This window comes from Mustela erminea, chromosome 11, assembly GCF_009829155.1.
Source record: "Mustela erminea isolate mMusErm1 chromosome 11, mMusErm1.Pri, whole genome shotgun sequence".
NCBI classification, from domain to species: Eukaryota; Metazoa; Chordata; class Mammalia; order Carnivora; family Mustelidae; genus Mustela; species Mustela erminea.
Window position 1 is genome coordinate 52,788,449 of NC_045624.1, and position 16,026 is coordinate 52,804,474.

At 39.9% G+C, this 16,026-nt stretch overlaps 1 protein-coding gene across 4 annotated transcripts in view; it reads left to right on the forward strand.

Moving 5' to 3' along the window:
• The window catches only part of RAPGEF5 (Rap guanine nucleotide exchange factor 5), a 223,322-nt gene that overhangs the window by 173,670 nt on the left and 33,626 nt on the right, over positions 1–16,026 (forward strand). For all 4 annotated transcript variants that reach the window (XM_032304896.1, XM_032304897.1, XM_032304898.1 and 1 more), the window contains exons 12-17: positions 1,779–1,857; positions 5,985–6,129; positions 7,318–7,415; positions 9,851–9,881; positions 10,840–10,918; positions 13,182–13,331. In XM_032304896.1, coding sequence (XP_032160787.1) covers positions 1,779–1,857; positions 5,985–6,129; positions 7,318–7,415; positions 9,851–9,881; positions 10,840–10,918; positions 13,182–13,331 — 582 coding nt within the window. The remainder of the gene's footprint in view (positions 1–1,778; positions 1,858–5,984; positions 6,130–7,317; positions 7,416–9,850; positions 9,882–10,839; positions 10,919–13,181; positions 13,332–16,026) is intronic.

The window sequence follows — 16,026 nt, forward strand, 5'->3', positions numbered from 1 at the left end:
AACAGTAAGCTGGAACAGAGACCGTTAATATATTGCAGTGTGATACATTATACGCGTAGGCTTATTTGACTTTATGGGTGCCATTTGTCAAATTTATTTTTTTTAATAAGGAATACTGTTACTTAGCATAAATAAGTAAATATCTTTAAAAAAAACTTTCTTAATACTCTTCTAGCATCTCTGGTTCATTTCACTTCAAGCCATTCTGCAGTTAGAAAGGAAGTTTGTTTTTTGTTTTGTTTTGTTTTGTTTTAACGTGACCATTTGCAGTCACTTATTGGTGTAAATTGGGATGATCTTGATGTTCTGCAACCAAACAAAACAATTAATTAAGCAAGGGGCAGCTGACAAGGATTGGAGATATCATTCACTACCTCTTTATATCAGAGTTTTGTGTTCGTAAGCATAGCCTTGTTGTTTTGCGTTGATCACTTCTTATAGTAAACGTTATTGGTTATTTCTAAAAATTCAGGCATTTTTAGATGCCATAGACCTCAACATAGACCTTCAGAGCTCTGTACAGGGCGATTCTTTCTCATATACACTCAGTATAGCTCTTGGAGAGCATAAATGGTATCGCGTATACAAGCTCATTATTCTTACCACTGATTACTACTTCAGATTCCTAGAAATTTATGTTCAGGATGTAAAAGACATAAAAATGAAATTAATTGAAAAAGAATTTTAAGTTAAGGAGGCTGGATAAAAATAAGTATGGCAAGAGCTCTACTTTGCACTATACATGTGATTTTTTTCTGTCAATTTGGAAATGATATTGGGGGGTCAGGGTTTACCTGTTTAGCTGTTCCATATTACATGTAAGTTGGACTTTTCCAAGAACACTCAAGGCCAAGAGGCAATAAAAATCAAAGCTTTTTTTGTCAGTGGAGGAGGTAGGGAAGGGATTGGGAAGGAGTATATCATGGTACGTTATCCTTGCTCCCCATATTTAAAAAAATTTTTTTTTAAAGATTTTATGTGTTTATTTGACAGAGAAAGATCACAAGTAGGCAGTGAGGCAGGCAGAGAGAGAGAGAGAGAGAGAGAGAGAGAGGAGGAAGCAGGCTCCCCGCTGAGCAAAGAGCCCGATGCAGGACTCTATCCCAGGACCCTGAGATCATGACCTGAACCGAAGGCAGAGGCTTTAACCCACTGAGTCACACAGGTGCCCCTGCTTTCCATATTTAACAGGACTTAGCTGTGTCTCTCTCCACCGCAGTACGATCACCCACCACATTTCCAGCTTTTCATAGATGTATTTGAGAGAGAAAGGTGAGTGGCCTTGGAACCTGTTATGTGTCCTCTAAGTTTTATTATCCATTGTTCTTGGCCTAGACTTAGGTAAATGACTTTAGAAAGCCTTAATTTATTAGAACATGCAGGCTTCATTCTCTGTCGGACTGGAGTATATACCCCAGAAATACCATAAAATTTATCTTTAAAAGGACATTATTTATGCATTGGGTTTCTATAACATCTTTACCCACAAAAATAAATGATGTTTTAGGGAGCGAAAAAAATAACAAGTTGTATGTTTAGAGAGCCTTGCAACAAAAAAAATAATCCCATTGCTTGAGTTGTTCTGTGTAAGGAGTTTTAAAAATCTTAACTTCAACAAATAATGTATTTTTTGGTTAAAATTCTCCTATCCTAACTCCTCCCACAACCACCACCACTTACCGTATTTCTGCCACACATGCTGTTCGAGAGCCTGGAGAAGCAGTTGCCCTTCTTATCACTGGTGTGCTTACCTTGTGTTTGTTTTTCTTTCTTTGCAGAGACCCTCCTTGATGACTTCCTCCTCACGTACACGGTCTTCATGACAACTGATGACTTGTGCCAGGCACTGTTGAGGCAATATCCTTCATTAACTTCAGGATGCTGTGCTGGCTTCCTCTCAGACAGATGTCTCACATTAGGAATTAACTGCCTTTCTTAATTTACTCAGCCCCTCTGTAGAGTGTGCATTGGTTAAATATTAATGTAATGATATCCAAGGTAAAAGATGAAATGAGACAGAATAGACAGGGAGAACTGGAAGGCGGGGCTGCTGTTCTCACCTTCTGGGTTGTGGGTAAATTGTACTGTTTGTGCTATGTTTTCTTCAAACGTAGGTCTCACTGAGGTAAGTTTGGCCCACTGGGTAAAGCCCAGAGTCAAGAGGTTGAGTGGACAGGCCATAAGTGAACTTGTAAAACAACCAGGCCGTTAGTGCCAGGGGACTTGGGCAGGAAAATGTACGTGCATGATTCCATGTTTCTCTGCAAGCGTCCCAGGGCCCGGTGAGCCATCCCCAACGTGGGAGGTTGAAACTACCCCCTAATCAACTGTCATCTTTCAGAAGCTTTGTGAAGACATGTGCTGTTAGAATGACAGGTGTGATGAGGTTAATGACGAGTTAGGGAAGCTTTATGATTTGATGCATGAACTAGAAGGGGTGCAACAGATGAAAGACCATAAAGGCAAGCCAAGTAAACTTACACAGAGTCTCCATACGGGCTTCACGACTCACAGTGTGCAAGAAAGGAGCTTCAGAAGCACTTAAGAAGTCTGTTAACTGTCAGGTATTTATCAAACCAAACTGAAGATTCCGCTAAAGCCCTAGTGAACATTTTTAGGAAGATGGATTTTTTTTATGCATATACCTGAGTTTTATTGAGCCATAATGGTAGTGGTCTTGGTAATATTGTCCTGTTAAATGATCGTTGCATTTTTACCCAGCTTGATAGCCTTTTCCTGCTTAAAAGAATACCTTAAAACTCCATAAAGGGCATAGCTGAAATAAAATCTCTCTTAAAAAATATATAAACTAGAAATCATGATTACTCAGTAGTACTTTGCTTTGTCTATATGGCCACACAAAGCTACATTTTTTTTTTTAAGATTTTATTTACTTATTTGACAGACAGAGATCACAAGTAGGCAGAGAGGCAGGCAGAGAGAGAAGAGGAAGCAGGCTCCCCACCAAGCAGAGATCCCGATGCGGGGTTCGATCCAGGACCCTGGGATCATGACCTGAGCTGAAAGCAGAGGCTTTAACCCACTAAGCCATCCAGGCACCCCCAAAGCTACATTTCTTGGGGAGCTTTTTGAACTGGTTCATAAAACTGGCCTTGAAACATTACCCATTTTGAATTTAGAGAATTTTAAAAACAGATTTCTTCCACAGCTTCCAAGTGGATGTTATTAAAAAATTCTGCAAAAATTACAAGGTTTTCAAGTTCTCCTTTAATAGTGTTTTAGAAAAATAACTATGAGCTAATTTCTTCTACCTTTTAATGCTAAAGACTTTTCCAAAAGTATTACCATCTATTAAACCATATAGTTTGCTTCATAGCAAATAGATGCCTTCAAACCATTGTTTTTAATTAGAATCCTAATAGGGACACCTGGGTGGCTCAGTCAGTTCAGCATCCAGCTCTTGATTTTGGTTCAGGTCATGATCTCAGTGTCCTGAGATCCAGCCCCGTGTCAGGCTCCCCTCTTGGCATGGAACCTGCTGAAAATTCTCTCTCTCCTTCTGCCCCTCCCCACGTCCCTCTCTCTTTAAATAAAAATAGATAAATAACAAATAAATAAATAGGATCTAGTATTATTTGTGATTATTGAGTAATTTAATGCCTCATAGAATTTCCCTGAAGAGTCTAAAACTTCACTTTCATATAACCATGTTTTAAGTCTTTGACTAAGACATGTTCTACGAAAATTTAGTTCAGATTCTTACTGATTTTTTTGTGCCCCTTAGTGAAGCTGTCTTATATATCCCACTGCCATCTCCTTCTAAGGAGTGGTCTGAATAAGTTTTTGTTGTTTGTCTCCCATTGTTTTTAAACATTAGTTATAGATTAGAGCCATTTTTGCTGTGTTTGGGTATCTGAGACAGGTACTTTTACTGTGATAGAATTTTATACTTTTTAGCTTTTATCATCATAAAAAGCATTATGTAAGCTTCCAGCCTTAGGCTAGCTAATGTTCAGTGCACTACACTGAAGGTATAATTGTCATCCAGTGACATTCCCATTATTCCTGTCCTCTGGCTATGTTTATAAATCAGTATAATCTAGCATGGGCAAAATGTATAAAAGTGAATTCACCCTGATGAAGAAAACAGAGTAATCCAAATGTTAAATTTAATCACTAACATTTTTGAAAAATACATCTTGTAGGCAAAACAAGATGAAACAAATAAATGGAAGTAACTGTGAATGGAGAAGTCCCTGAAATGGCTCTATCCTACAGGTCCATAATTATAAAACATAGATGCAGTGGTAATAATTAAGCCCACCTCCGTGGGGCGCCTGGGTCGCTCAGTCATTAAGCATCTGTCTTTGGCTCAGGTCTTGATCCCAGGGTCCTGGGATCCAGCCCCACATCGGGCTCCCTGCTCAGCAGGAGGCCTACTTTTCCCTCTCCCAATCCCCTTGCTTATGTTCCCTCTCTTGCTGCGTCTCTGTCAAATAAATTAAAAAAAAAAAAAAAAAAGGAAAGAAAAGGCCCACCTCCTGGCTTATACATGCTGACCTAAAAGAAAGAAGTTGTTAGTATTTCCGAATTTTCTAGGTTTTGTTCTTTATATTGGTTAGGGCATGGTAGTCACAGGAAAAGAAAAACATGACCTTTGTACAAGTGGAAATAATGTAGGCTATAATATTTTATATTTTGTCTGTTAAGAGAAAAAAACAGGGGAAAATGGATGTTTTAACAGATGCTTTGTGTGTTTGCCTGAGTCTATTACTCACACAGAAATTAAAAAAAAAAAAAAAATCAAATGCCCTGGATGTATTCTTGCAGGTTGGAGAGACAGTGACTAAAATATGTTTTAAAATATTTACAAAGACTGACATAGATACTTGTATTTTGCAGTTATATTTCAGCATTAAATAGTGGAGAATACTGCCCAGCAGCCCAAGGCCTCCCTGTCCTTGGTATCATAGCATTTCCTTTTCCTACGTAACTTTCCAGTGTGTACAAGATGGTCAGAAATGATAATTTGGGGAACAAAAACACTAGGTTGATTTGGAAGATGCCAAGCTTTCGTCTCATCCCCAAAGCTTTAAGCACATTGCTTTTGGGGAGTTGTTATTTTTATGTAATTTGAACAGCACAGTTTGCCCCTGTTAACTTCCAGTATATATCATTCAGGATGATGAAATTTTTCTTATAAATAAGCATAGTTAATGGAAGCAGGTGATCCCAACATATTTTCTTGCTTGCTTTCCTGCTCAACAATATGCTGAGTGTTCGCCATCCATAAATGTACCACTAGACCATCAGTCTTACAGCTGTAGATTGCCTATTAATGGATCTGTGATGATTTAGACCAGTGTTTGACCCATTTAGGTTATTCCTATTTTACTTTTTTATTCCGATGAAAATGAAAAGTAGTAGTCCTTTTTAATTATATTTACATGCTTATCCAGTCCTTTTTTCCAAGCAGATTCCTGGGAGTGGACATATAAATAACAGCACAAATGATACTCCAGAAATCAGTGCCCATAGGGGCTAATTGAGAAGTAACTGCTTTTATCAATTGTGAATTTCTGAAAATCAAAGGATATCTGGCCTAGTTCTGAAGTAACTTTTATGGAAGGTGTCTACCTATGTAATGAGGCCAGCACTGCTGTCGCCACCCTTGAAATTCATGGGCCACTTAGAATCTCTTCGTGGTGGCATTGACCCGTGCTGCCTGTGGGACTGTGTCAGCAGCTGTCAATGCAAATCATCTAATTAACCTTCACGACCTGCCACCAAGGACATGGACATCATTTTCCTGGGTTTACTTACTTTTGCTCTTTCTGGTGCACACCTTTGCTCTTGCTACCCATGCTCTTTTCTTCCCACAGGCTTAGATACTTGCAGATTCTTTGGCAAATGCTTTAGCATGTTTTGTGAAAATAAGAATATGTGCATTTCTTCATATTTTCAGTTAAAGAGCACAATGCAGTATTTCCAACAATGTAATATTCTCTCTTAACCATTTGCACCTATTCTGCTAAGAAGTATCAAGGCAAAGAAGAAAACTCAGATGTTCCTTGTCGGAAACGTAAGGTTTTGCATCTTGTGTCCCAATGGATTGCCCTCTACAAAGACTGGTTACATGAAGACGAACATTCAAAAATGTTCTTAAAGGTAATGTAAAACTTCAAGATATTCTTTGATTCCAAATGCCTGATTTTATTTTCAGTTCTGTACTTCAAAAATCCTTTTGTAGGTGGCAGTCAAGCAGCTTTTTTGTCATATTCAAGGTGTGATTCAAAGAAAATATTAATTTGTTTTTATTTATTTTTTAAAGATTCTATTTATTGGGGCGCCTGGGTGGCTCAGTGGGTTGAGCCGCTGCCTTCGGCTCGGGTCATGATCTCAGGGTCCTGGGATCGAGTCCCGCGTCGGACTCTCTGCTCAGCGGGGAGCCTGCTTCCCTCTCTCTTTCTCCCTCTCTGCCTGCCTCTCCATCTACTTGTGATTTCTCTCTGTCAAATAAATAAATAAAATCTTTAAAAAAAAAAAGATTCTATTTATTTGAGAGAGAGTGAGTGAGCAAGAGAGATCACAAGCAGGAGGGTAGGGCAAAGAGGGAGAAAAAGACTCCCCACTAAGCAGGGAGCCTCATACAGGACTCGATCCCAGGACCCTGGGATCATGACCTGAGCCGAAGGCAGATGCTTAACTGACTCAGCCACACAGGTGCCCTGTTTTGATTTTTGAGGCCTGCTATTCTATACATGGATAAAAATTTTTTTAATTGAAAATAATCCATTATGAAAAAAAATGTAGGCAGCCAGTTTTACATTTGCTAATTTAAGGTTATTTTATATAATTCATGGGAATTTTGATTACAGATGAAATAGTTAAGGTAGGTAAAACATACAAGCCGGGCTTGGAGCTCAATCCCAGGACTCTGGGATCATGACCTGAGCCCAAGATGCTTAACTGACTCAGCCACCCAGGTGCCTCAAAAACTAATGTTATTTTCAAAACAACTGGATAATAAGATTCAGTCCATTTTTTTTCTTTCCAAGTGACTATGTGGGTATTGTTTTTTAAATATAGAATAGGCATGAGAATCTCGAGTAGCCTTCCAGGTGTCTCTAAGTTTAGCATTGACTACGTATGGCCCCTGACAGCTGTGAGAAAGCCACACAGTTGAGTGAGGAGCTAGGAGGCGGAATCCCACCTAGGATCTCACTGATATTGGTTTAACACCCTCATGATCCTTCATTCCACCTGTTCCCTCAGCAGGTTAACTGTCATCCAAATCCTAGTCCTGACAGGATAGGCATTTCAGCCACCATTTTTCTTTCTTCCCCTGCCCCACAGACCATATACAGGAACGTGCTGGATGACGTCTATGAATATCCAATACTTGAAAAAGAACTGAAAGAGTTTCAGAAGATACTTGGAATGCACCGTCGCCAGTGAGTACCTACACCTTTCCGTATTACAATTAATAAATAGAGTAGCAAAGGTGATAGAATCCGAGTGTCTTACAAAGTTCATTTTGAACACTTTGAATCTGGGATCCCTTGATTCCTTAGCTTTTCTAGTAGTGAATTGTGTATTTTGCTTTTATATCAAAATGAATGAATACAATATCAAGCTTATTGGCTATTTTTTCCACTTACATGCCGATTTTTAATTTTTATTTATTTTAATTATTTACTTTTATTAACATATAATGTATTATTAGCCCCAGGGGTACAGGTCTGTGAATCATCAGGCTTGCACAATTCACAGCACTCACCGTAGCACATACCCTCCCCCACAGTGTCCATCACCCAGCCACCCCATCCCTTCCATCCCCCAACCCTGTAGCAACCCTCAGTTTGTTTCCTGAGATTAAGTGTCCCTTATGGTTTATCTCCCTCCCAATCCCATCTTGTTTCAATTTTTCCTCCCTTCCCCTATGATCCTCTGCCTTGTTTCTTAAATTACACATATCAGTGAGATCATATGATAATGGTCTTTCTCTAACTGACTTATTTCACTTAGCATAATACCTCTAGTTCTATCCACTTCATTGCAAATGGCAAAATTTCTTTTTTTTTTTTTTATGGCTGCATAATATTGGCTATTTTTTTTTTTACACTGTTTGATACGATAGAAACCAACAGAGCTAGAACAACCTGGATACATAAAAACAATTCTTTAGTAAGTTATTATTTAATTTTAAAAGTGTAAATATTTAACTTGTCATTTAGGGGGCTCATAGCTGTCTTTAATGGAATAGGGGAAAAAAAAGTTTTAGAAATAGGTTTCGGCAAGTCATGAAGCATTTTTTTTTTAAATGTTTTTTTTTAATTATTATTATTTATTTGACAGACAGAGATTACAAGTAGTCAGAGAGGCGGGCAGGCAGAGAGAGGAGGAAGCAGGTTCCCTGCTGAGCAGAGAGCCCAATGTGGGGCTCGATCCCAGGACCCTGGGATCATGACCTGAGCCAAAGGCAGAGGTTTTAACCTTCTGAGCCATCCAGGCACTCCAAGTCATGAAGCATAATTTAAAGCTCCATCTTATGGATTCCCTGGGGCTTCTATATCAGTTTAGAAAGATTAAAGAAAACCATTTACTCCCTGACTTTTGGTATGTGTAAGTATCCCCAAGGTATCTCTCATTAGTCTTTCAGATTGCCAGCACCTGATTGACCACTAATTCTCCTTACCAATATTGGTGAATGAAAACATGAGGTCATTATTCAGTTTTCAGATAGAGCTGCAAACTTAATCTGAAAGGAAAAACTGTTCTCCGATTTGCAGTGTACTTTCTATTTAGTAAACATGAAATGCACATGTTGTCAAGTTGTGAGAAACTTCTATGAAGATTTCAGCAGTCACAGAGGCACTTCTCATAGAAAGTGTTAACTTAGGCCTTTCAGATGATTAATTTGAGACTTCAAGCCTGACCTAATTTTAGTAAAGAGAGATCCTATTGCAAATTAACTGTCTATATAAATTAATTTTAGGGCACAAACAAATCATGTAACAGCTTTAGTCCTCAGTCATGAAAATCACATTTAGAAATTCAGAAATGAGATGCAGTATGGGACAGTGTTAGAAATAAAGTTGGGAATTTGGGTGATGTTCCTTTGTCACGGTCTATACTGTAATAAGTTCTCAGCACCTAAAATGAGTATGAAAATGTGAACAAATAAATGAAACAGGAAAGAAAAAGCGAGACAACCTTTCCATCAAAATAATCCCCCACGTAGAAGTTGGTCTTTGCTATAAGGCAGGCCTGGTTACCCTTGGGAAACTTTAATTCATGGCTTAATGCATTTATATGCATTCAGTACATTAATGGAACTTAATACATCCCATTTTAAAAACTCAAATAAAATGAGAAATAATAGATTGAAATAAGAAAGTGATATAAGAGATGGTTTTTGCCTCTTTGGTGAAAGATTATGAGTTATCTCTAGATTCTAGAAAAAGGTTTGAGCTGGGGATCTACAGAACATCCCCTACTTCCACCATACACAGAGACATTCTGGAAAAGTTGTGCCTTGATTAACTTAACCATCTGAATAACAACAATTTCACCCAATCTATCAGTATATGAGAAAACTCAGAATTTCTGCAGACTGGCTAAACCTAGCTCCTCCTTCAGCACTCACTTTCTGTGCATAGAAAGTAAAATATACCCATTGAGCAGATAGCATCTTTTCTTCCTCATTCAGTCGAAACCCAGAGCCCAAGGTCAAGGGTGTTATACATAGGGACCTAATGAATACCAGGTTTTATCTTTCTGAAAAGCAAAATCATCTGCCCAGGGCCTGAAAATTAATCTTCTGTGGCAATCACTGCATTATTCTGGGTTTGGGACAAAGACTGACTTCTTTTCCTTTTCCTTTCAGCACTGTAGATGAATATTCACCACAAAGGAAGGTGAGGCAGACCTTTCTCTATCCGAATTGGGGCCGTCAAGTTGGGAGACCTTGCTTGGCCTCAGTTGGCCTTTCTTCATAATTAAAATGAATCCTGCCTCTAGCAGACCAAGGGGTAGTCAGGGAAGCCAGGGGCTGTGGCTTACGTGGATTTCACGGCTTCACTTCACCTTGCTTGAGCCGCTGTGGATCCAGATCAGACACTGGCCACGTGCCCTTGACTTGACATTCTGCATATTTTTGGAAACTCAGAGTTTCTCCAGTGTTCCCAGAGTGATATAAATTTTAATTTGAAACATTGATGTGAAAAAAAAAAAAAAAGAAGGAAAGAAAAAGAAATGCAGGCAAGAATCTTGACTGCAAGGGTAAGGAAGTCTAGTAATGAGCAAAAGGTTTGTACTTTTCAACCCGCCAAAAAGGGAAAGAAGGAGTGTGTTTCCTATTCACCTTGAAGGGGAAATGCAAAATGAGATGTCAGGCACACGTTTTGTAGAAGCTCATCTATCGGGTGGATAATCATAATGAATAATGTACTTATTTCCCTTAAGCGAGTCCTGGTGCTACAGCAGAAGCGTGCAACCACCTAAAGTTGCTTTGTTCCAAAGCGTGGTTAATGTTGGGATATCCCTCCCTTGCGAAGAATCTGTGGGTGTTTGTGGTAGCCAGAGGTTCAAAATCAGGCCAGTACTTTCCAGCATGTTGCAGGGAATAATTATAGGAGCTTTTTGCATGCTCTTGGCTTTAAGGTCTGCTGTGTTGCTCAGCATCTTTACCTCCACATGCATGAATAGTGGTAACCCCCTACTTAGTCCTCTAAAACTGGATGGGTGGATTTCATATTTTAAAAAAATGAAAGAAAGAAAAATTGGCTAGCTCTTTTGGAACATGTTGTAAACAGCTGTGGTTTTCCAAAGGGCAGGAATGCATTCATTCATTGTTCTCTTTCTCGCTTCTCACAGAATAAAGCCCTTTTCCACCAATTCAGTCTTAAGGAGAACTGGCTCCAGCACCGAGGAACCGTGACTGAAACAGAGGAAAGTGAGTGTCGTTTTAACGAGGGTTTGGGGTAGGTGGAGTCGCAGTTAATCACCCTCATTCTCCAGCATTAACACATCAGCCCGCCTTGGAACATTTCCAGCCATCACAGCCCTGTGACCTGTGTCGAACACGTTCACACCCAATATGATGGTCGTTATTTTCTTGCTTCGAGTGTGGCCATTTTCTTCACCCTACACCAGTGTCTCAGGGGCCAAGGATGTTTCTGATTGGGAAGGGAGGAAAGAAAACTTGGAACAAGAGCTTCTTGACTTTCTCAGGGAGAGGTGCAGCATTGCCGGGAAGGTACTACCTGTTCCTCTTGGCTGCTTTCTCCCTTGATCGGTCAGCTCGCTGTCTGGGACTGACTGGAAAGCCCATTAAAGCCAACATGTGGGGCTTTGGTGGGGTCAGTCCCTGAGATGAAGAGAAGAGACTCTTGGCAAGAAGAGCAGAAGGACAGGAGTGTGGCCGAAATCCCCCTGCAAGACAGTGCTACGTGCCCAGTCCTCCCACCCTCGGTCAGCACTCCCCAAAGCTCCCCGGTGACAGGGCTCGGACCCACTCTGAAGATGCTTGCCCAGTAGGGGTGGGGAAGGGTAGATAACCTTTAGCCCCATGAAGGTGCTTCCTTCTATGTTACTCCCTTGTAACAGAGAAGGAAATGACTTCCTTCCGTGTGCATAAAGGTTGAGTCAAGTGCAGAGCCTGGGGAAACACAACAATGGAAACATTCACGCTCTTGTGACTAGGAGGTTTCTCTTAGAGCCCACCTCTCCGTCTGGGCTGAAATTCTAAGTGTGAACTCCTCCTGCCTTCTCTGCTTCTCACATACTTAAACAACAAAGTGTCACACCCAGGCTTCTGCTGCTACGCGGTATTTGTGGAAGCTGGGAAAGAAATGATCTTACCTCCTAATTCCTTAGTTGCTGACCCTCCAAGCTGATTTGTCTTACAGTTTAACCAGATAATTTCCCAAGCTGAGTTACAAAAAGTGGAAGTGTTTCGAGACCCCTGGCCTCATTTTGTTTATCTGTTTATTAAGCGGGTTTTAAGCTTTCCTCATATTCAGTGGCTTGTGCACTGGATCTTGTCTTGCTCAAAAATTTTATTTTTCTGTGGAAGCAAAAAAGCTTTTGTTGCCTCTCACATGTCTGTGGACAACATATAAAACAACTGTTTGTTAGATGCTATTGTTTTAGTGACATACTGAACCAAACCAAGACCAAAATATTTTCCGTGCCTTCCGGTAATGTTTACTTTGAGGTTCCTACACGTAAACTCATTTTTCTTTTGCCTCATCTGCCTTTCTGTGGGAAGCATCCTGGGCTTATTTTTGGGGGGCCATTTAAATTGCATGTAAGATTTCTCTAGGAACTGCGCTCTTCCTTTTTTATTTTTTATTTTTTTGCAACATGGCAGAGAAGAATAAGTATATTATCTTTTTGAAAGAAGCTAGTATTTTATAATTCAAAGTAGCTGCTGTAAGAAACAATATATCAGTTATCTCCACTGCTATTTAACAGATTCTGCTCTCAAATCAGGAAGAAAATCTTTTCCAGGACCCCAAGTCACCCTGGTAGTGATGATGTCCTAGTAATAATTATTTGCACTGCATACAACAAAAAGGATATTAAAAGGGCTAGAAATGTGCCTTTCCTTTGGAAACCAGACTCACCCACATCTTGATCAGGGACATCATTATTAAATGATCAAGACGCCTGAACACAGAAACCATAGCAAATGGGCAGATTTTTTTATATAAGCTTAAGAGAGCTCCAATAGCAAAATGTGATGTTCCTGATTGAATCAACAGTGACTGTCTGGAAATGGAGTATAAAATAAAAATTTATGAGTGAGATATCTTAATACAGTGCTTTGGGAAATCTCAGTAACCCTCAAAGAAGGGACTCAGCTATAAGTTATGTACGCTCCCCCACACCCCATCCCCTGTGCCTTGGTCAGGCTGTCTCCACCGTGAGCAGAGCACGTGGCTTTTGTAACATAGGTCTCTCATTCCAGTTTGGGAAGCCTAAATCCTTGGCGCACTCATTCACCAGCTTTGTAACGTCTGTATCTCCCGCATGGCCAAGCACCTGTTTCTCTATGGATGCCCTCAGGCACCCGAGCACAGACATAAATATGTAAATCAAGTTGTGTAAGTTTTACACTGAAGAGAATAGGCTGGTAGATGCCTTCATTTGGAAATGTCTGTACCTCACGTCTCCAGTTCCCTGTTGACTAACGATTCTTGTGTTGTGTGCAGTCTTTTGCCACGTGTACATAACGGAGCACTCCTATGTCAGTGTGAAGGCCAAAGTTTCCAGTACAGCACATGAGATCCTGAAAGTTGTGGCAGAAAAGATCCAGCATGCAGAAGAGGAGCTGGCTCTGGTGGCTGTCACGTTCTCTGGGGGTAAACTGTTTTCTGTCCTGGAATATTAATCTTTCTCCGGGTTGCCTCTGAGAGGAGGAGAGTCGACATTTTTATAGAGTAAACGCACGGCTTGTCCCTTCTGGGTCCGCAGCTGGGTGACCACAGGAACAATAAGAAGCTGCCTGGCAGAGGCGTTTCCATGACAACAGCTGGATACTGTGGGATCCTGAATTTCCTCCCCAAGAACGGAATAAAGGGCCATGCCAGTGTTTTGAAATATATTATAAAGCTTTTCATATTTTATACTCTAGATAAGCCTACTTTCATATTTAAATTAACTTGGGAAATTGCTAAAGGATGAAATTACTTTAGGAAGGAAAAAGAAAGACAGCCTTGAACTAGTCGTATTGCTGGCTGACAGTTTAATACTTAAAAAGACTCCCCGTTGAAGGAAATAAAAACTCCAATAAGCTGAAAGCTCGCAGGCTGTGTTCGTTCAGGTGGACGTGGGGAGTGAGGTCTAGTTATAGCTTTTCCTTCTGCTGGGCCTTATTTATCCTCAGAGAATGGTTTATTGTCTGTTTTGAATAAGATCACACAGATTACAAGCTGACACTATTGATCTACGTGACCTGAACGGACCCCTTCGTTTTCACTGGGGCCTGTCAGATCTCAATGTTGCTGGCCTCCTTTTTGGCTTACAGTCTTTATTTAATATCTCATTAACCCTGAGAAAAATACAAAGAAAGTGACTTAGCATCAGTGGTTGAAAAATGGGAGTACTGTGTGAACCAATCAACCAGAGATGGGGCGAGAGGGAGGTGGGGAGCAGATAACCAGCGTTCCTGTTTACCCTTTGTTACCAGGCTAGGGGAAGGAGGAGAAGATCACCAAGAATTTAACTTGGTGTTAAAGCATTTCTGTGACGGAAGCAGGTAAAACAGTCCTATAAACTAGCAGATGACATATGCAAACCGCCTAGCCCCTCTCCCTGGGCCTCTCGAGAGTCCCTCCTCCCTCTCAAGGGGCCCTACTTGTGCATCCCATCAAAACATTATCTAGAGAAAAAGAGCAAAAGTGGAAGAAACATCTGGACTACATGAATTTTAATGTGTTGAATTTTTAATAAAATATTTCAGGCATTCCAGTTAGATACAATTAATGTGTATTATGTTTCATTTTAAGTGACCAAAAATATTAAGTGATTCTAAATAATATTACACTTCATCAGAACCATCATTTGCCTCTCAAGACAGTACCATTACAGAAAGTCGTCATTGGGTCCCCACTGTGGAGGAGGAAGGACCCTGAGAGAACTTGGTAGCACACCTGAGACCCCCCTCTCCCTGGGGGCTGACTCCGAGTCAGCCCAGAGCCACGCTTGAACCTGGAGAGTAATGAGTAGCTGTTTTACTACTCAATATCTATTTGATGGCCATGAAATACCATTTTTACACTCTATTAAATTAGATTCATCAGGGAGGCCAATGTTGTTCTAATGTATATAGACTCATTGCTAATCTTCTGTAGAAATATCAGCTTATTTCTTGAATTATCCCACAGATTTGGATATGTGCCATCATTTCCCATCAATTAGTACTTTTATCTGTTAAGAACCTTTCCACCCATAGCTTAATAACCTCCAAACAATAATGCTCTATGAAGAAAAAGAAGGAAAAAAAAGTGTTGAATGTATTCCTTGCTCTAGTTACCTAATTTTCAGTAAATAGTCTTTTAAATACTACTTCAAAATGAAATTACAGTGAGATCTACTCTTATTTTCTTTTTGTCAAAAAAAGTTTAAAGATATTGCGAATGTGGTAGGTTTTGTGGATTTTTCTAAAAGGACTGGGGCTGTTATCCTCATCGCTTTCAGTAGGTTTCTAGCTGTTTTATACCCAGAGTAGGTGTAATGTATGTAGTAACAGAAACCTACCTCTCTATAGTTTTTCAGAGTTTAAAATTCTATGAGCTTTAACTTTCAGAGTGTAGTGACAAACCTGAAAATAAGAAAAAAAAATATATTTCCCAGAAAGTGGAAAAGTTACTCTCCGAAAGTCATGGCATTTTATTCTGTAGCAAGGGCAGAATGGCTCTCGTAAATTCTGATGTAGGGTAGACACGAGCACACACAGGGCTGCAAGAAATTGTAGCTAGAGAAAGAGGGAGGAGAGATGGAAGAACTTTGGAGCCCAGCCGTGTGGGACCATTTACCACACACGTCAACGGCCTGACATGAAAGTGCTATTGATCATTATAATGCTGGGCCATAAAGAATATATTGGATTATCATTTGTGTACTCTGTATTAAGCAGAAATGGTCAAAACAAAATTTGGCCTCTGAACTGATTAAGTTATCTAGAAGAGGATACATGGAATATAGTATTCCCCAACCATGCTAGGTAGCTAAATGAAGCTGATTATGTTACAGTGCAATAAACTTGAGGGTTAGTTTAGTCAATTCGTATCTGTAATTTGTAGTTTGGAGGAGGACATTTTTTTACAAAGAAGTCTATTGAGTTATAAGAGCACTCCAATGATGGTAGAAAAATGGCTGAGGGACAGGAATAATTTGTAACAAGGGAAATAGAAGAATACATGAAGAACACTCAGCTTTTCCAGTGGTCCAGAAATTTAAAATAAACTGAGAAATCTATTTTTGGTTTTAGCTAAACAGCAAACTTACCACCAGGAATGATCAATGTTGGTCAGTGTAAGAATTTGAAAGCAGTTT